Source organism: Onychomys torridus, chromosome 2, assembly GCF_903995425.1.
Source record: "Onychomys torridus chromosome 2, mOncTor1.1, whole genome shotgun sequence".
In the NCBI taxonomy this organism is placed as follows: domain Eukaryota; kingdom Metazoa; phylum Chordata; class Mammalia; order Rodentia; family Cricetidae; genus Onychomys; species Onychomys torridus.
In genome coordinates, this window is record NC_050444.1 from 55,114,856 (window position 1) to 55,136,385 (window position 21,530).

The window sequence follows — 21,530 nt, forward strand, 5'->3', positions numbered from 1 at the left end:
TCCGTAGAGTCGGGTCTGGGGACAAGCTTGAAGGGCAAGTGTTTTACCTAGTGGGCCATCTCCCCCACCCTGCCAATGTCTTCCTAGCTTCTGTCACTTTTTATACCACATCGCCTACATTCTTTTTTGTTCAATTCTGGATCAATGAGACAAAATAAATCATGCTTGAGCCAAACATACAGAAGAAATGGGAACAGGGTGGGGCTTGATGACACATGCCTATAATCCTAGACTTTGTGAGGCTGAGGAAGGATAGTGAGTTTAAGGCCAGCCTGGGATACGCAATTCAACTCAGTCTTAAAAAGACAAAAATTAATTTTAAAAATCTGGAGCTCTTATGCTGGCAAGTTTTATGTCAACTTGACACAGAAGAGTTATTTGTGACGAGGGAACCTCAACTATTGAACAGGCCACTAGATTGGCCTGTTATATATTATTGATTAATGTGGAAAATGCCACCCCTGGGCTGGTGGTCCCAGATAGTGTAAGAAAGCAGGCTGACAAGGCAGTAAGCAGTGCTCCTACATAGACTCTGCATCAGCTCCTGCTTCCAAGTTCCTGCCTTGGGTCCTGCCCTGACACCCCTGGATAGTGGACTGTAAACTATAAGCTGAAATAAACCTTTTCCTCCCCAACTTGCTTTTGTCATGATGTTTACCACAACAGAAACACTAAGACAGCTCTATTTTCTAAGCCAGTAGTTCACACAAAGGCCAGTGGATATTTGTTTTTTTCTCATAGATCCTTAAGCTTTGGTAAGAACCGAAATCTGTTCTGTCTAGTGAAGATGGAGCTTTCTGTAAAATGGAAAGTCAAGTGTGATGCTGTAATATGTGTCTGACTCTTACCACAGAGGTGGCCAGTTTTCAGTTTCGGAGAGGAGTAAAACATTCATTTCAACCTTAGTTTAATTTATTGTTTTGTTTTTGTTTTTTGGGGACAGGATCTCACTTTGTAGCCATGGCTGTCCTGGAACTCACTATGTAGACAAGGCTGGTCTCAAATTCACAGAGATCCACCTGCCTCTGCCTTCCCATTGTTGGGATTAAAGGGGCGACTACTAGGTCCAGCCTAAACACTCATTTTTAAACAAACGACTGTCTTAAAATTCACATTATATAAATATAACATTTACATAGATGAAAAAGAAACCAAATTCACAATCTGACAAATAAGAGAACAGTACACAACCTTGTATTTAGGTGGTTATGCTTTATTTTTATGAAATCTCTATTTTGATATATGTCATTAAAAATAACTGCTATTAAAGACATTTTATAATTTTCCACGAACTTTAATATGCATCTATTAAATATTACAAAATTATTACAATCATGAAAACTCTAACCTCTCACACCCAAACACGCCATCCTAAGCTATGCCATTAGACCACAGAGGCCTGAAGTGTGAGTTTACCTTACAGGTGATTAAAGCTGCTAACTGGCACAAAGCTATCTCATAATATCCTCATCAAAATTTACTCTGATGACCTGGGACATGTTTCAGAAGATTGCTTCATGTAAAAAGTCAGAAATCACAAAACACAAAAACCACCAGAAAGTTTTTTTCTTTAAAAAAAAAAAAAAGTTACAAAGTTTGAAAGGACTTGACATCAAATTTCTCTGTTTAAAAGACTGAAGTGACTCACACATTTTAAAGTATTTAAAACCCTTCCTTAAAAATCCCCAGGACAGTTTTCAGGTGCCCCTCCACCCCAGTGTGGGTCAGATGAAGTAAATCCTGGGAGAACTGACCACCAACCACAAGGGATTTCTGTGTACGACTTGGTCTTTACTTTTCTCCAGTGTGGGACACACACACACACACACACACACACACACACACACACACACACACACGAGACACCTCTTTTGCAAATGTTCACTGCTCAAATGTTGACACTGTAACAGTTTAAAAAACAATCAATGGAACTACACCACTCAGAACCTTGGGAGACTGTGGGGACCCTCTGTGTTTACACATCCTCAGTACATGGTGTAAGTGATACAAGACTGTAAACCACTGGAAGACAACAACATTTCCAATACAACAAAAACTCAATCAGACCCACTGACAGACGACTGTCAGAAACGAAGTCAAAATTCTAAAAATCTCATTTTAAAAAGCTTAACCTTTTCGGGAGATGGATCAGGTTTGTGTATTTTAGAAAAGTAACACCAGCTATCCCTTTTCTACTCTGGGTGTCACGAGAAAGCTTCCATCACAGGATGAACACGTATCTTGTGATCAGGAGCCACTAGAAAGTATCTGAACCAAAAAGAAATTCAAGCCCAAGTAGTCAATCCAAAAATTAGCAACTATGCTAGATATGAAAAGTTTAAAACACCTCACACAGACACTGACTTCAAATATAGAATCTCGTGTAAAAAGCTTGAATTATAGGCTCTATTAAGTGATTAAAGTCTCATCAAATTCACACCCGGAGAAAACACGATTGCATTCTTAAAAAAAAACCACTCCACATTTAAGTCTCACCAGCTTTCTAGAAACAAGAACTCACTCTTGAGAACAAAGAGCTAAAGCTGTGCACAATGGCACACCCCTCTGACCAGCTACTCAGGCTGTGCTAGAGTGTGAGGGCAGACTGGTCAAAGCAGCAGCAAGGCCCTGTGAAGACAACAGCAACCTGCACGGGAAACAACAGAGAGAAAAACAGTGCCGTCCCTTCCTCACCTAAAAGTGACATTGTTTATACATGAGTAAAACTTAATTTTACTTACAAAGGTCAACCAAACACAGAACATACACATGAGCAACAGCTGTGACGATCTGCAGAGGACGGGATGTATCAGTAACAACCGCTGTTTTGGAATTCTGTCAAGGTCTTAGGAGGTGAAACCAAAGCCCTGCCCTGGGCTGGGGACGCAGCTCAGTGCTACAGATCTGCTCTTGCATGTGTGAAGCCCTGGTCTCAATACCCAGCACTGCAAAAACCAAAACCAAACCAGCCAGAGAATACCTGTTCCTTAGGATGTGAGAAACTCAAACCTGCTACTGAGAAGAACTCCGTCAACATAAACGTCCATCTCTGATGGTCTTAGTCTTTGACTGCAGCTTTCAAGGACACCCCTCTTTCTATAAAATGATACCAAATGTGTGAACTCAGCTGTGACTATCCAGACAAAGGTGTCACGAGGAGCACGTTCTCACTGCTGCTCTGAGAGGACAGAAGGGTGGTGTGCAGAGGAACTCTGAGGACTTACTGGATGAGGGAAGCAGCAGTAGGCTTCTGTTTAGCAGGACAGAGCTGACAGCGAACAGTGCAGGTCACTACGTCAGGGAGCCCCATCCACACACGCAAGTGTCTTCAATACAGTCCTGAAGTTTACCCAGAACATCTGACAGGACAGAAACCAGACACTGTCTGATGGAGTGGGCTGGTAGGCTTTTCTGTGAAGGGCCAGGCGGTAAATACTTCAAGTTTTGTGGTGGTGGGTTTTTTAACCTCTAAAAATGCAAAAGCTACTCTTGGTATACTGGCTGCACAAAAGCAAGTAAGCAAGCAGACACCAGGCCCAGATCAAGTCAGGGTAGAGCAGAGAGCAGTTCTTGGGTAGTAACCCTCAACACGACACATCAAATGGGAACTAGAGGCTGGAAGGAGTTCCAGAGATTACCCTTCTAAGTGAAAGCTGGGAAAGTGACTTGCTTCCTCCACAGAAGCCAAATGCACTTGGCCGCCTCCTTCCACTTCCATTTCTGGAGCGCCTCCTCAACGTGAGGACAATAAAGTACACTAGTGCCCAAGAGTTTGTTTAACCGGCCTTTCACACTCTTTAATCGTGGGCAAGAAGTTCATGTGCAGGCCTCCAACCCAGCACTTGAGAGGCAGCAGCCGCAGGAGGAAAGGAAAGACAGGGGCAGAAGGAAAACTCGCCCTAAACTCAGCCACCAAAAAGAAATTCAAGCCCAAGTAAGAATCATGAGAAACTGGTCATTGATGTGACTCTCCCCCATTTCCAGGATTATTACTGACACCACTGAAGGATTTCCAACGCCCAGGTAAAACCCTGGCTTTCTCGTAACATGGATTCTATTTTTAGTTCTATAAACGCTCTGGTGATACAAAGGCACAAAGTGGGTTGAGAAGGCAACAGACGAACTCCAGAGAAAAGGTAGAAACTTCACTAAGTCCCTGCATGAGGATACAGAGACCGCCTTCCCCAGCTGATTTCACTTCCAGGCCAGCAGGGCTCAGGGGGAGTTCTGTGGGGCAGCTGGCTGCTGCTGGGTGGTGGGAACCAGTGCAGAACACTGGAGAGCAGAGCACACCAGCCTGTATTCCTCTCCCAACTCTTGTGACATCCTGGGCTACCACACAACAGTCCACCCCATTGGAAAACCAAACCCCGTCTTTCCGTCATTTTTCCTGGTACTGACCACCGCTCCTCTGCCACTTCTTGGAGTAATTACATGTAAATAAAGGACATTCTCTTTAAAAAAAAATGTTACAAGTAAAGCTAATTTTTTGTACTGGAGATTCTAGGTGTGTTCTACAAGCATCTGATTAAGTCTCTAGACCAAGACAGATACAGTTAGACTTAAAACAAACTGCCCAAACTTTAAACTGCGGAGAAGACATTCACTACTCTGAACCACAGAGTTCATGAGTGTTAAGTTTTGAAACCTGTGGGACTTACAAAACCATACAAAAGATACATTTACAAAACATTGCCTTACCATGGTACAGAATCACATATCATCCAGCTTAAGAAATGGCATCACATACCAATGCCTGAAATATCACAAACTCCATTAGTGTCTTTGCTATATCCTGCCCTCACCTACCAAGAGTGAAAATCAAGCATGCTCTCTTGCATTGAAAAAATGGTAGAGGTCAAAAACAAACAAGCCAACTCAGTGCTTTCCTGAGCAGTCCCCAGTCCTCCTCCTAGGCAGGTGTATTTAAAAGCTGTTCTTCTTGAAGCTTCGATTGAAACTCCTCCCTGATTCTTTCCAGCAACTCAGGCTTAAAGATGACATCCAGTGCAGTCATTGCCAGAGCTTTGGCTGTACGCAAAGTGTACAACTGAGCTTCTTGTGATCCTAAAAGATAAAGAAAACAAGTTAAAATACCTCTATATGTATTAAGATGCACTTATAATCCCCCAGGTTACCTCTCAGTATCTACACTTCCTCTCCTACTCCTGAGCACAGTACAGTATGTGCCGAAGCCACATCAGAGAAGGGCAGGCTAAGGAGCGGCAGGAGAGAGCCCTGAGCACCAGGTTCATGCTCACCTGCAGCTTCTGTGTACTGCTCCGTGTGATTCAAGGCATCAGTCCCAATGTAAAAATACGGGTGGATCCCAGGAACCACAAAACTGACATTTCCAAAATCAGTGGAGCCTTAGAACACAAAAAGGAGGAAAAGGACGTTTGGTTAAACGCTCTGAATGATGAAGTTATACCTAGAACCCCGTACGGGCCATGGCCCTGAGGCCTGTCAGGACAGGGAGAGCTGTCTGCTCATGCTCACTCCCACCTCCACCATGGCATTCCAGACCTGTCCTTGCTCAGCCAAAGCCTGGCCCGCTGGTGCCCCACTGTGAACTCTGAGGACTCCTGCTGTCTTGGGCTACAGACCCTCCTCTGACTGAGAAAGACCGGCGTCTTGAGACTTGATGCACCCCCTTTCTCTTCTCACGCCACCTGCTCAGATTTGTCTCTATCCACTGTTTCAAATGAGCAAATCAAAATGCATTCTTGTTCTCCTCCAACCTCTCGCTTACACATCTTACTGTCCACCTGATAGTTCGTCCATGGATGTCTTAAAGTGCATCACACCCAACACAGCTAAGATCAAATTCCTTATCATCGTGTTCTGTTACACACCACCTATAGACACCACCTCCCGACGCTCAGCATCATGCTTCTTCACCACCAGTACCTGCTTCTGCCTAAGGCAGTCAGGAACAGTCTCAGCACAGTCTACTCCCTTTGTCAGCATTCTGCAATCTTAACATAATCTGCTCCACTCCCCTTTCTAGCCTGCTCTCACACCAACAGTCACAAATCCTCGACACCAGCTGCTCTGGTCATCCACCATGCTCTACTGACCACAGGACTTCTGCACAGACTGCTCTTTTGTTTTTAAATTCCTTCCTTCCTTCCTTCCTTCCTTCCTTCCCTCCCTTCCTTCCTTCCTTCCTTCCTTCCTTCCTTTCAACAAGGTATCATGTGGCCTTGGATGGCCTCAAACTCAGTATGTAGCTAAGGATGACCTTGAACCTCTGATCCTCCTGCCTCTCTCCCAAGCACAGGAATTACACCAAATGCCACTCCACTTGGTTTATACAATGCTGGGGGTAGAACCCCGGGTTCATGCATGCTAGGCAAGCACTGTACCAAGTGCTCCATATTCCTGGTCCTCTATTACTCTATCATCTGCCATTCCCTGAGCAATCCCATTTCACTTCCCTGGTAAGGTCAGTTTCTCTAGTGGAGGCTCTCACAGTATGTACAATAATAACAATATCACCTCTCAGTTTTAGGTTACTACTTATTGGGTTATTTGGCTAATGTCTCTTACTAAGACATTAGTTAAAAATAGTATTTATTTATTTATTTATTTATTTATTTATTTTTCGAGGCAGGGTTTCTCTTACTAAGACACTAGCTAAAAATAGTATTTATTTATCTATTTATGTATTTATGTGTCTGTCTGTCTATCTATCTATCTATCTATCCATCTATCTATTTTTGAGGCAGGGTTTCTCTGTGTAGTTTTGGTGCCTGTCCTGGATCTCGCTCTGTAGACCAGGCTGGCCTCAAATCACAGAGATCAGCTTGGCTCTGCCTCTCGAGTGGTGGGATTAAAGGCGAGCACCACCACCGCTCGGCCAAGAATAGTATTTTAAATTGCCACACACCCAGCTGGTCACATGACAGATGCTAACATTTGTTGAATAAATCATAATAAAAGTAAAGCTTTATGCTAATTCAATGGATATTTACTAAATGTTTACAGATAGGTTAAACACTATGCAAGGCAGTTAGATTACACAAGGGTAAATTTAAGGGAAGGAAATCAAAACATGTAGCCAACAGCAACAGGCATTACTTCGTTTAAAAATCTAAGGATTTCATATACATTGTCACATTATTAAATTTTACATTTTGTCCTTTTTTTTGTTAAGACAGGGTCTTGATATGTAGACCTGGATAACCTTGAACTTGTGAACCTCCTGTCTCAACTTTCTGAGTACTGGGATTATAGTTACGTACACTACACCAGGTTTCTCATTTATATTTGAACAGTTCTCATTTTATGAAGGAGGAAAGCAAGTCTTACAGGCACTGGTAAAGGCATATGGAGGCTAGGATTTGGGGTGATGTAAATACACTGTTTCTGTAATATACTCTAAGCCCTCTGTGGAGTACAGTGTATTGGTAAGTGGTCTTGTGTTGACTGAGCTCACTGAGAAGCTGGCTCCGGAAGCAGTTACCCCCATCCCATTTCTGCCCCAGGTATGTTTGTCTGGGTGTCCTCCAAGGTTCCTGTCTGAGGATGTGCTGACTCTTCCCTAACTCTGGCAGCAGAGCAGCCCAAAGTAAGGGTGCTGTGTCCTTGAGCACAGCTACGCCAGCCATTCCCAAGAGATGCACTGTTTATCCCATGACCTGAAACAAACACTGCAGTAGGAAAGGGAAACGGGAAGTTCAGCCGCGGGAAGTTCAGCTGTGGAGAGAAAGCTTAACGGGGACCCCAGTGACTGCCTCAACTTCTGGAGTCAGCTCCGCTAGCGGCTGTGCGCACAGATCTGACGGCATCATCTGCTTGTTCTTTCATGGAAGCCGTGAGAGTCTATGTAGCTCCTATCCTGTATCGCCCAGTGGTGACATCCTCTAAAACTACAACCTGTACCATAACCAGAATAATAATACTAAAGAGTCCCTGGGGTGGGGCACATGACTTGAAGAGGGCTGGCCGAGAGCATACATGAAGTCCTGGGTCTGACCCCCAGTACTGCATAAAACAAACATGGGGACCCATGCCTATAATCCCAACACTCAGGAGGTACAGGCAGGAATGCCCAGTTCAAGGTCACCCTCAGCTACATAACAAGTTCAAGGGCAGCCAGGGTTACATAAGACCCTGTCACAAAATATGTATTTGAGTGTGTATATGTGAGTGTGTGTGTACATGGGAAGATAGGTAACATATATCTCACTGATTTAACTCAGAACACCCCAACTTTACTTAAATCCATGGAAAGCCTCACAATCTGCAGAGACCAATCTGTTTCACTGCGTCCTTAGTTCATGTGCTGCAGAAGCCAGCATTCAACTCTCTCACCTGCACCTTTCCGCCACAATCCTTGTGCCAACCATTTCCTGGAGGGGCTCTGAATGCTTACTGTCTTTCCTGAACTATGCCGCATCTACTTATCTCAAGTTTTCTCATAAAAATCTTTTCTTTCCTGTTTGCATCTGCTCTTTGTTTTCAGTTAAAGCTAACTTTCCTTCCTCATCTCTTCTTCCTCCTTCTTTTCTGAGACAGAGTCTCACTCTGTAGCCTTGGCTGTCCTGGAACTTGCTCTGTAGACCAGGCTGGCCTCGAACTCACAGAGATCCGCCTGGCTCTGCCTCCTGAGTGCTGGGATTAAAGGTGTGTGCCACCAATGCCCTGCTCCAACAATAAATTTCTAATTGATGGTTCGATGGACACAAAACCATACTTACTCAGCATCTACAGCACCTGACATTACTCTCTACTGTCCTGGCTTCCATGACTTCCCCGTCCATCTTGATTATCTAGCTTCCTCTCACTACCACCTCCTAGGTACCCATCTCCTCCTAAACGTTGGTTTCAGTGTTTCATCTCTGTCTTCTCTATGTATTTAGAGAACTGTACTAACATCCGTGTCTTCTCCATTCACCTCCCACATATCAGCAGACTCTAAGCCTCCAGCCCAGACATTTCTGGGGGCTCCAGACTCAAACCCTGGCTACTCAACAGCTCCACGTAGAAATCCTACAAGTACTTCAATTTAACACACTAATGATTTACTCTAGCCCATATGATTCCAGAAATGCTCATGTTAGTGAGTGACCATGACACCCATTTTTATCAAGTCTTCATGGCTCTACATCCTCACCATCTCATTGTACTCAGGAGATACAGCTCATCTTTTAAACATTATTAGTAGTTTACTTAAAAGAGGAAAGAACCGGGCTAGAGAGATGGCTCAGAGGTTAAGAGCACCAAATGCTCTTCCAGAGGTCCCGAGTTCAATTTCCAGCACCCACATGGTGGCTCACAACCATCTGTAATGAGATCTGGTGACCTCTTCTGTATGCATAATAAATAAATAAATCTTAAAAAAAAAAAAAAAAAAAAGGAAAGAACCTAAAATAACACCAAAGAAGGGCTAGCAGGATGGCTCAATGGTAACAGCACTTGCTGCACCAGTCTGATGAGCTGACTTTTGATCCCTGGAACCCACAGAGTGGGGAAAGAGAGAACACTCTACAAAGTTACCCCAGACCTCCATACACATGCTGTGGCATGCACAATCACACACATATATCATGTACTCACATACACATAATAATAAGTAAAAACTCTAAAAATAAGGGATGAAGAGATGGCTAAGTGCATAAGATTGCTTGCTGCTCTTGCAGAAGACCTGGGATTTAATTTCCATCAGCCACATGGCAGCTCACAATTACCTGTAACTCTAGTTCCAGGGGATGACCTCTTCTGACCTCCAAGGGCTCCCGAATGCACACAGTGCATATCCATACATTCACACACACAGCACTCTAATAAGCTAGGTGTGGTGGCACACACCTGTAATCCCAGAAATCGAGAGCCTCATGCAGGAGGCCAGCCTAGACAACATACAGCAAGACCTGGTTTTGTATGGTTTTGTATGTCAACCTGACATAAGCTAGAGTCATCAGAGAGGAAGGAGCCGCAGTTAGGGAGGATCTTATACCTCCATAAGATCCAGCTGGAAGGCATTTTCTCAGTTAATCATCAATGGGAGGAGGGCCCAGCCCATTGTGGGTGGTGCCATCCCTGGGCTGGTGGTCCTGGGTTCTATTAGAAAGTCAGTTAGCAGCACCCCTCCATGGCCTCTGCATCAGCTCTTGCCTCCAGGATTCTTCTCTGTTTGAGTTCCTGTCCTGACTTCCTTCAGTGATGAATGTTGATGTGGAAGTGTAAGCCGAACAAACACTTGTGGTGGTTTGAAAGGAAATGGCCCCCAAAGGGAGTGGCACTATGTGGCCTTGTTGGAGGAAGTGTATCACTCAGAGGTCTCGTTTGCTCAAGCTTCCCTCAGTGTGATAGTCAGTTGACTTCCTGTTGCCTGCAAGAACTCTCAGCTACTCCTCCAGCACCATGTCTGCTGCATACAGCCATGATCAAACCACACAGCTCACTCAAACAGCTTGGTTACCTGAAGGCCCATTCAACATTGCATCTTCTGAGATGAACTCTATTCCCAGCTTCTTCCCATTCTCCATATACGCACTGCACAGTGTCTTATTGGGAAGAACATTGTAATAATCGTGTGCTTCACTTTTAATTTCTACCTAGTAAACAATGACAAAACAAAGCTCGAGATTAAAAACTCGAATTCACTAAGTGCAAAGCAGTAATGGTTTCTACCAGGAAAAGTTTTAGGATAGGCACTATAAACCCTCACGAATCTCTTATCTCAAAAAAAAAAACAAAAACAAAAACAAAAAACAAGTGCATTATAAAGTTTAGATCCTAACACCCCATTTGCTCTGTTACACAAGCACCGCACCACAGAGTATCACTAAACTCCATGCTGGCCAGCAAGAATCAACCTCAGTCACCTAAAAAGGGTATAGCAAGTACCCAGAAACTTCCGTTTTAAAACCTGAACCTTCAAGTAATTCTGATGCAGGTAGTCCAAACCACTCTGATCGACACTGCTTTAGACTTCATCTCCAAAAGGAAAAAGCAATGCATCTATACAAATCAACACACTGAACACAGAACTGTCCCTGGTATCACAGCCTCATTTCAAAGGGATCCCCAGAGAATACAGACACTCGAGGGGCCTTGCTTATAGATGTGAGTACATGAAGACAGAGAAGCAGTTTTGATGTGACTGCATTAGCACACTTCACAGTTTTTGTTTTCAATAAGCAAAAGCTAATAATCAAACAGCAGAGATCAATTTTCTTCCATTCTTGGCAACATCTAAGGTAGGAATAATGGCAACACAATTAAATCCTATAAATCAGCCAAAATATAAATTAGTAAACAGCTACTTAAATACAGATTTAAATCCAACAACAAACCCTATGTTTGCTGTGTGTATATATGTGCATGTGAAGGACAAAGGGCAAGCTCAGGTGATTCATCAGGAGCCTATCCTCTCTGGGTTTTGAGACAGGGCTTCTCTCTCCTTTTGCGTGGAGCTCACCAAGCAAGCTAGGCTGGCTGGCTAGTGAGGCACAGGAATCTGCCTACCTCTGCCTCCCCGGAGCTGGGGTTACAAGTACACTACACCACACCTGCCTTTTAAAAGTAGGTTCTGGAGTTCAAACTCAGGTCCTCACCTTGCAAAGCAAGTGTTTTGCTGAGTGAGCCATCTCTCCAGCCCCTAAGCCCTAGCTTAGGGAATACCCTGAGATATCAGCTAATGACAGTTCATATATTTAACTTAAAAATATTTAAATTATTTATAGTTACAAGGGAATAAGTGTACAGTTTCCCTGGGCTGTGGAAGCTTTACAGTTATACACAAATGGCCTAAGAGGACTTGTCCTTATTCCTACACTTATCTATTTATCTATTTACAAAAACAGTATGAGAGTTTATACATTCTCATCTTTCCAACCACATTCCCTACCTGAGATCTCTCTGTTGCTCATATATCTGGAAGTATGATTATCCTTCAAAGCTCAATTAGGTCTGCAGTCTTCCAGGAAACCTTCTCCCATCCCACCAACTGGGAACTGAACCCAGGGTCTTGTGTCTGCCAGGCTAAGCTGACACTTTCTGAACTGCTCTGTTCCTGCCAACACTGTCCATTCTACCAAGACACAGAGCACACCTTGAGGACAACCGCTGAGATACTGCCACCACAGGAACAAACGGTGCACCGCGGCCAGACCAAGGACAGACGACAGGAAAGCCAGGCTGGGACCTCTTCACAGAGGTGATCTCATCTGTCTCTCACAGAAACCTGGAGGGATTCCTTACTACCCCTATCTGACAAAGAAACAGCCCCAAAGACACTGCTTCTCATGGCCAGGAGACACAAGAGCCTTGTCTCTCTCTAAAACCAACATCTAAAATCTTGTCTCTCCAACCAGACTGCTGCATTTGACCTTTATGTAGCTGTAACCTCACCCCGTGTTGCAGGACACACGGCTGACACTGTCTTGTTTCTGACCTTACAGTTCTAGTCGACAAAATCTCCTCTGTGCCGAGTCCACCTTAACTTCCACTCCAGCAAGCTATACACACATCTGTATCGCATCTCTGCCGGAGAGAGAGACAGATACTGTCATCAAAGGCCCTTTATGGGAGCTACACAAAGTGATGTAAAAGGCAGGGAGTCTAGCACAGTGACATGCTAAGTACTCTAGCTGTTGTTCAAGTAGGGGGACCTGTAGTGTTTTCTATTGCAGACCCTGAAGAAAATGTACAAGAATTAAAGATTAATTAAATATTAAATTTCCATTAAAAGAGCCAGATCCCTAGCACCACCACAAACAAAAATCACTGCAAGAAAAAAGAGCCAAGGTAGGCTTTAACGCAGCAACACGGATAGCTGCAGCCCACATGGGACGGCCATAATTAACTCCGAAAGCTCTTACTGTACAGCCTGTAGCCAAAGCTGCAGCTCTGAAGGAGTCTTCCGCCTTTCTGGTCAAAACTTGAAGCTCTTTCCTTGAGGGTGCACGGAAGTAATAGATTAATTCAGAGTAAGAGGGGATGATATTGGGCTTTACACCACCGTTTTTTATTATACCTATAAAGGAACCAAATTACTGAAGTTAAATTTGATGATTTGTTTAAGGAAAGTTTTGCGGCTAGTACAGAAAGGAAAATAATTTATACTAATTAGCTTCATTGATAAACCAAAGATTGTTGACATGTTGTACAACACTTCCACAGAGAGACACTATTTCTCAGCTAATCAGGGAAAATTGTCTATGTGTACTTTATTCTAAGGCATCTATTTAATGTTAAGGAATTAAATTTGAGCTGAGGGTAAAGTTCAACCACAGAGCACTTGCCCAGCATGTGTGAGAGTCTAGGTTTAATTCCCAGAACTGGAAAGAAAGAAAAAAACAAGGAGGTGAGGAGGGAAAGATTATAATCTAAATGATAAAGAAATACAGAGGGCTGGAGAGATGGTTCAGCTGTTAAAGGCTAGGCTCACAACCAAAAATATAAGAAATACAGAATTATATAGCTACAAAAACAAACAATAGTATTAAACTTTCTGGAGGAAATTTAGCTCAGTAGGCTTTATTACAGTTGTGCAATTTGATAAACTTCTGACACTTTTTACAATGGCATGAGGCTCTGTAACTACCATCCTATTTGAAAAATCCTATAAATATTTTAAATGACATTTAGCAGTAGAGAAATAATTTTCATACCAAGTAGAAACTACTAGGCTCACTTCTTAGCCTTTTGGCTATAATCATGTATACAAACAAAAGCCGAACAAAGACCCCTAAAAACTACAAACTATCAAAACACACGTTTGTTTAGAACCACACAAAATAAAGATTTATTTGTTTCTATCAATAACTAAAATAGATATATAGACTCTAATTCCAGCCAGTTGTGCAACTCTATAATCCCAGCACTTGAGGAGGAGGTAGGAAGCTCATGAATTCAAGGTAATCCTTGGCTATAGACTGGGCTATAGGAGACCTCATCTTAAAGATGGATGGATGGATGGATGGATGGATGGATGGATGGATGGATAGATAGATAAAGAAAATTTAATTCCTCATCATGTAGTTTAAAATTCTTCCCCTCCAATCCCTTTTGAGGAAATTAAGGCAAACAGCAAGATGGGTTAGGTCTGTATGCTGGATGCAGGCACAAAAGGACTGCTTGTATTAAGGGCAGCCTGGACTACATAGTGATAGCCTATCTCAAACCAACAGCTACCCACACTAGACAAGAAAATTAAGACAAGAAACTCACAAAAGCACAATTGTAAAATTATTTTAGTACATAGCAAAATTGAGTAAAAAATAAGAGATTAAAGCACAATTTCCTAGATCATAAAGAAATAAACTGAGGAAGAAAGGAAGGGAGGGAGGGAGGGAAAGAAAAATATAAATCAGTGTGGTGGCTCATGCCTGTAATCCCAGACTGGGAAGAAGGAAATGTGTACCCCTAAATGTGTATTTATAGACATAGAATTTTAAGCGTGTACTATACTAGTCCCTGAGTAAATAAAACTAGTAACCACCACCTATTTTTTGAGAAAGGCTCTCATTTATCCTAGGTTGCCCTCATTTTTACATGTGGCTGAGGATGATCATGAACTTGTGATTCCAAGTACTAGAATTATAGGTATGTGACACACACCAGGTTTTATGCAGTGCTGGGAACTATACCCAGTGCCCAGTGCATCCCAGGCAAACAATCTACTAACTGAACTGCATCTCCAACCCCCAATTTTTCTTGTCATTGTTTTGGTTTTGTTTTCTAAACAGGGTTTCTCTGTGTAGCACTAGCTGTCCTGGAATTCACTCTGTAGTGAGTGACTACTTTGAACTCACAGAGATCCTCCTGCCTCTGCCTCTGAGTGCTGGGATTAAAGGCGTGTGACACCACTGCCTGGCTTCCAACCAATTAAAAAAAACTAATATTAAATAATTTTACTGCACTGACATATAGAAAGTACCATTTACTATACAAATATTCAGCATGTATACCATGAAGTCTCCAGGTTGGTTTCATCTGTTGTCTTAACGCAGAGAGATTGGTATAGGCGAGAACTGCAGCGTCTAAGGCATTTACTCCCTCCCAAGGGTAAGCGGCAGCATGAGAAGGCTTCCCATAGTATTTCACAGTAACACTAGGAAATAAAAAAAGAAACTGCTAGAAATGACCTCCTCCATTGTCACTAAAATAAGAAAATCCAATAGCTGTGTGTGTGTGTGTGTGTGTGTGTGTGTGTGTGTGTGTGTGTGTGTAGTATGGGGTCAACAAAGACAAAGGTCTAGTAGCTCAGCTGACAGAATGCTTGCCTAGCATGTCTGCAGCCCAGCAGGGCTCAATCTCTGGCACCCCATTAAACCAGGTATAGTGGTGTACACCTGTAATCCCAGACTGGGAGGCAAGAGGACCAGAAGTTCAAGGTCACCCTCAGTTATATAGCAAATTTGAGGCTAGCCTAGGCTACATGAAACTGCTTAAATCAACAACAAGAACAACAAAAAGCAAAGCTAGGCTGGGAACACAGCTCAGATGGCAGAGTGCTTACCTAGGCTTATTCCTTCCCCAGCACCACACAAACAAGACATGGAGGTACACACCTGCAAGCCCAGCACTGGGGTGTAGAAGCAGAAGAATCAGTAGTTCAAGGACAACCTCAGCTACATAGTAGGTTCCAGGTAAGCCTGGGCTATAGACAAGACTATAACTGAGGGGTGGGGTGTGTGGTGCCAAGTAGATTGACTTTAAGATCAAGACAATCTAGGCCTAAATCAAATCCTAATAGTCTGGGAAACCTACCTACAGCTTGCAGGGCCCCTCCAGCCAAAAGTACTGGCAAAGATTTGTACTCTCTAATAGAAATACACAGATAAAACTATATCCATCACCCACCCCCTGCCCCCACCCCCCCCCCATCCCCCCTGCCCAAACAAAGTGAATTATTTCTGCTCTCACAGAGAACCAACTCCAAATGGATAAGAACGAGGCTACCCCAACAATTACAATTACTCCCCTCTGAAACCAAGGTCTGGTGGGGCAGGGAGAAGGAGATTCCTAGCACAGGGACAGTGTAGGCCGGTTCTAGTACCACTCTCCAGAGCCTCAGCCACTACAGGAATTAGCTAACACAGCCTAGCAGTGGCCCCATGGGACTGGACCACTGACCACACCACCATTGACCACACCACCACTGACCACACCACCACTAACCACACCGTCATTTGTGGTTAAACAGCCACACCAGTTCAATGACACATCCTTCCAGAAATGGAAGAGTAACTAACCTCCTCCAGTTCCATAAAACCAAGCTAAAAACAGTGTGGAGAAGTGTTCTCTCCGCGGATCTAATAAAAACGTCCCTTGTAAAGACAATTCCTTAGGAAAGGACAACTGTTTTCCAGAAACCAGACTAATTTCAAAAGAGAACACGGTGTTCGAAATCCCTGTTGAATATTCCTTTAATAGTTCAATTATGGCCATAACAACAAATCATGATTGCCAAAAGTCACGCAGTGTAAATCCAGTGTCACATCGTTATTCAATTCCCAGGTCTTCCTGTGCAGTCCACACTGGCCTCCTGAGCAATGAGATTATTTGTGAGTAGCACCATGCCCAGGTCATTTTACTTCTTAACTGTATAAACGCTGAGTTGTAGTATCTGGCTTAGTTTCCTTTTCTTTTTTAAATTATGTCTGTGTGTGAGGGGTGAGTGGGGTGTGCATGCAATGGGACACCTGCGGAGACCAAAGACAGCTCTGTTTGCTCCACTTTGATGTGGGCTCTGGAGATAGAACTGGGGTCGCCAGCTTCCATGACAAGTGCTTTTACCCACTAGACCACGTCACTGCCCTAGTTCTGAGTACTCTTCAGTCTGCAGTCCACCAAGAAACTGTGTTCAGTGTGATGACTTACTCATGCTCAGCCACATCCAGTAGATAGGCGGCATCCTCTTGAGACGGATGAGCCATGAAAACAGCATCTAGGTCTTTAAAAGCACCCGCTTTGATTAAGTCAATCTTGCCACCACCGTCTTCTTCTGCAGGGGTTCCCAGGACAATGACCTACAAGGAAATACATACGTCAGCACAAAGAGACTCCGAACAGGAAAACGTTAACTAGGTTTGCGTGCATATGCACTCAGAACGTAGACTCAAGTCCTTAAACCTCAAAGAAGTTCTTTTCTGACACTTATACAGTGAATAAAATTATATGGTGCAGAATCACAAGATTTAATTTGTATTGCTATAGTAATCTGGTGTAAATGCGTGCTAGAAATGCTATAGGATAAATTCTCCAATTTTAGAACTCGATTATAACTAAGTTATAACAAAGACAAAAAAAAAAAAGAAATTCTAAGAACTTTAAGTTCTTCAACATTTGCTAGGACTTATCTGTTAAAGTCTCTTCAAGCTGAGCCTGTTAGCAAACTATGTATATAGTTAGTCATAGCTTTACTGCTAAGGAGCTTGCATGTGACCTGTGACCCTCACAACAACCCTGTGAGGTAGGGAGTAGTCTGTACCAGTTTAGGCAGGCTTAGACTTCCAGAGTTACAGAGCATGTTGTTCAGAGCTGCAGTCATCTTAGCTAGCTGTCCTGGCTTTCAGCTTGGAACTCTTATAGAGAAACCACTTAAAAAGTCCTCCTCACTCATTAATCCTTCATTGACCAGCGTTAAACAATCTCAGTACCATGGTTAGAAACTGCCAACTATTACACAAACTTACTAATTTGATTCCACCAGTTCAACCAGGAAGATTTAATGGTCACCAAACACCTAATCAAACAAAAGAGAACTTTACAGAATAAACATTTTACTTTGATATTTATGCTTAACTTCTTGAAGCAATTTTTTTAAGCAGAGACAAATTATCTGCATAAAATTAATGTATTCTTAAGGTCATGTATAAATATACAATGAAACAAGCTGGGGGGAAAGGCTTTGCTTGCAAATCCACTCATATTCCGTTTTCTCATGAGAGAACCTTGCTGAGAACAATCATTTGAAGTTGGCATATTTCTCAAAGTCTGGCTGTGTTTATTTTTAAATTCATAAAGCATCCAAACTCTTAAATTGAGCTGCTTGGGGACAATGGGGGGGGGGGGGCTTGAGAAAGGGTTTCTCTATATAATCCCGACTGTCCTTGAGCTCATATGTAGACCAGGCTGATGGCCAAATCACAGAGATCTGCCTGGCGCGTGCATCACCATGCCTAGCCACTGAGCTGTTCCCGGTTCTGAATCTAACCGGCTCTTGCCAACTGCTGAGAGCTTTCTTCTAAGTCTGTCCAGAGTCTCACACCCTCCCCAAACAAAACAAAAACCCAGAGTCATAAAAGAAGGTAGCCAGAGAGAAAGGGCCACAAGAGATGAACTGATGTAGAGGATAATGCCACCGGGGAGGGGGCGGGGGACCATGCTGAGTGACAGATGGTTCCTGGCTCACAGAATGAAGAACTATACCATCTGAAAGAGTGGAGTAACACCAGACAGACACGCACGGCATTCTGCTCCGAGAACCAAGACGCCTCTTGTAATTGTGAAATAAAGATTAACACTTAAATATGAACCCATCTACGTAGTAAATGTTTATTCGCTTCTCCGTGATTTCTACTCTTGCAGAGGTTGGGTAGTCTGCTAGTTCTAAAGACTGAGATGTACTATGCAAATAGCAATTACTCAAATCAAAATCTTTTTCTTTTTGTCTATAAACTTGACTTCCAGGGATCGCACAACCTAGCCAGCAAACTGTAGCTGCCTGGTACTCCGGGCTGGGTCTGCGCCGCCGCCAAACCCCGCTGCGGCCCGGCGTGGCTCACCTTGACGGGCGGTGGCGCAGCGACGCTCTCCAGCGCAGCCCGCAGGCCCAGCGCCGCCGCCACCCCGACCTCGGCTATGAGGTTGTGGCCGCAGGCGTGGCCCAGGGCCGGCAGCGCGTCGTACTCGCACAGGAAGCCCAGCTGCAGCGCGCCGGGCCCCGCGGCCGCCTCCGGCGGCGCCCACTCGGCACGGAAGGCGGTGGGGAGCCCGAAGTGCGGCTGCACGGCCCAGGAGGCGGCGGGAGGCTCGCGCTCCAAGAAGCGTGTGAGCTCCCGGTGCGCGCCGTGCTCCTCGTAGGCCAGCTCGGGCGCGCTCCAGATGGCGCGGCTCAGCGCGCCCAGGCGCTCGGCCGCCTCGTCAATGCGCTCCGCCGCGCGCTGCTTCAGCAGCTCCAGCTCCGCCACGCTGCTCGTGCCCGGCTCGGCCGGCCGCTCCACCACCGGACCCATGGCGCGGGCGGACGACGCTCTACGCTTGTCAGCCCTCGGCCGGGCTCGTCAGCGCTCGGCGGCCCTCGGAAACGCTCGGTCGTCCTTGTCAGGCCTCGGAAACGCTCGGTCATCCTCTTCGGGCCTCGGCAACACTCGGCGGCCCTCGGCGATGCTCTGTGGCTTCCCTAGCACTGTAGGATGTAACTAACGCTCCAGGCCCGGAGTGGAGCTGGGACATCAGCTCCTCCGAAGAAAAGAAATTGTACTTAAGTTTTATCTGAAATTTTGATTGACGGTAAGCCCAAGTAATATAATTTGCACAGTTCATATTCATATCACAGAGGGTCTAAGTTACCTGATGAAGACATTCAAAAAGTCATGCACTCGTTTTTCTTCCAGAGTGATTCAAAGTTCAAAAAGTTGTTGATGATACGCCTAATAATTGGTGATCTGAGGTTCTCTGGTATTAAAAGCTTCAGCCGGCCCTTCCCAGTCTACCATCTCTTAATTTGCCACAACTAGATCAAATAAGATACAATATATAATTTTTAAAAACCCAATAATGTAGAAAAAAAATGTGCCACTGAAAATGAGTCTGAAGGAGTCTGTTGAGGTGGCTCACGAATTTAATCCTAACACTAGAAAGGCAGAGGCAGACAACTTTCTGAGTTCGAGGCCAGCTTGGTCTACAGAGTGAGTTCCAGGACAGCCAGGGCTACACAGAGTAAGCTCTGTCTTGAAAAGAAAGAAAGAAAGTGATTAGTTTTTACTAGTTTATATCCTAACAACGCCAGAATCCATGTCACATTCTAATGTGAAAACCATCCCTAATTAGCACCCTAAAACTCAGACCTAAGCATAATAAATGTGATATTAAATTCCTGGATGGACTCACTTTTCTCTTTTTTAAAACTTTTTTTTTTTTATATTTTAATTTCATTTCATGTGTATGAGTGTTCTGCCTAAATGTATACATGTGCACCATGTGTGTGTGTGTGTGTGTGTGTGTGTGTGTGTGTGTGTGTGGTGTCTGAGGAGGTCAGATGAAGGCATCAGATCTCCTGGAACTGTAGTTATACAAGGTAGTGAGCCACCATGTGGGTGCTAGGAACTGAACCCTGGTTTTCTGGCATGAACAACACCCACTCTAATCGGCTGAACCATCTCTCCAGCCCCTCTCATTTATTTTAATAAACTTTACTCTGATACATGTCTTACAAAAATCCTCCAGCATCTGTGAGACTGGAGATGAATTTGCTCAGTGAGTTGGCTAAAAGCCAGAACAATGTTAAGATAGGAGCATTTACTCTGTGCCAAATGCTCTTCTGGGTGTTTTAAACATTAATACTCATCCCAACCTATGAGGTTATTAACGTGACCATTTATCTTCAATTTACAGATGAGTATCCGAGATTACACAGCCTTCTAAATACTGGGCACAGTATTATAGAAAGGACAATGTTTAGTCACTGTACTTAATTGCTTGTGTAAACAGACATCTGCATTCATAAATGCATCTACTCACATCATAATGAAAAGAATCATCTTGAATACATTTTATGGCAGCAGCTCTGACAATAGCACTGGAAATTCTTCCTGTTCCCTTTAGGCAATGCTAAACAGCTACAGACAGGCTTTTATATAAATTTTAAAGACAAGCTGCTATTTAGGTTGCTTGTTACAAATTAACAGTGTTGTTATCTGAAGTGGTGGAAAGACAGGTAATTCTGGGCTCTATTCCTCCTGAGTATGTACGCACACACATATACATATGTATTCAGTTTCTACTTTTGGCATCATGGATTTCCTCTTCATGGTTATTTGCATTCTTCAATCTCTTTAATAAATTATGATTTGTTAAATGTGTATCTTCTCTCCAGTCTTCATACTCTTTTCTTGTTTCATTTTCTAGTTCCTAACAGCCTATATTATATATCTCTTGTCGTTGGTTTGGTAAGAATGGTCTCCATAGGCTCCTGTATTTAAATGCTTAGTCACCAGGGAGTGGTACTACTTGAGAAGGATTAGTTGTGGTATGGTAATATTTTATTTGAATTTATTTAATTCATGGCAAATTCAGTTCAGTCCTTTCCTGAGATTGTAGAAGAAACAATTAAATAACCAAAACCTATTGTAAAAAAAAAAACATACTGCTCAGGGTAATAGAGCAGCTATAGCAGAGAGAACAGAAAATTCAGGAGAAACCATAAAGCAACTTTTTGGGCAAACTTCTATAAATGAGCAAAGACCAAAATTAAAAATATGAATAAATGATGATCTCATTGAGGGTCTTATAGACATAGGTGAGATATAACAATAATTGCACCAGAATCTTGGCATCCAACTTGGCCT

General features: G+C 43.6%; 1 protein-coding gene across 1 annotated transcript; it reads right to left on the reverse strand.

The window, feature by feature from the left end:
- Positions 1–1,577: 1,577 nt before the first annotated feature.
- On the reverse strand, positions 1,578–19,235 carry Pm20d2 (peptidase M20 domain containing 2). Its single transcript, XM_036179248.1, has 7 exons — positions 18,747–19,235; positions 16,840–16,988; positions 14,925–15,067; positions 12,834–12,988; positions 10,430–10,565; positions 5,262–5,369; positions 1,578–5,067 (listed from the first exon to the last, which is right to left on the reverse strand). The coding sequence occupies exons 1-7, from the start codon at positions 19,194–19,196 to the stop codon at positions 4,913–4,915; spliced, it is 1,296 nt and encodes a 431-aa protein (XP_036035141.1). The 5' UTR covers positions 19,197–19,235; the 3' UTR covers positions 1,578–4,912.
- Between the last annotated feature and the right edge of the window lie 2,295 nt (positions 19,236–21,530).

Excerpts from the sequence above, each read along its gene's own strand:
- Pm20d2 (XM_036179248.1), bottom strand. The coding sequence starts at position 19,196 with ATGGGTCCGGTGGTGGAGCGGCCGGCCGAGCCGGGCACGAGCAGCGTG. Across the intron at positions 15,068-16,839 it reads CTGGATGTGGCTGAGCATGA|TGTTACTGTGAAATACTATG; the intron begins GTAAGTCATCAC and ends TTTATTTCCTAG. Across the intron at positions 5,370-10,429 it reads AATGTTGAATGGGCCTTCAG|GCTCCACTGATTTTGGAAAT; the intron begins GTAACCAAGCTG and ends TTGTGTTCTAAG.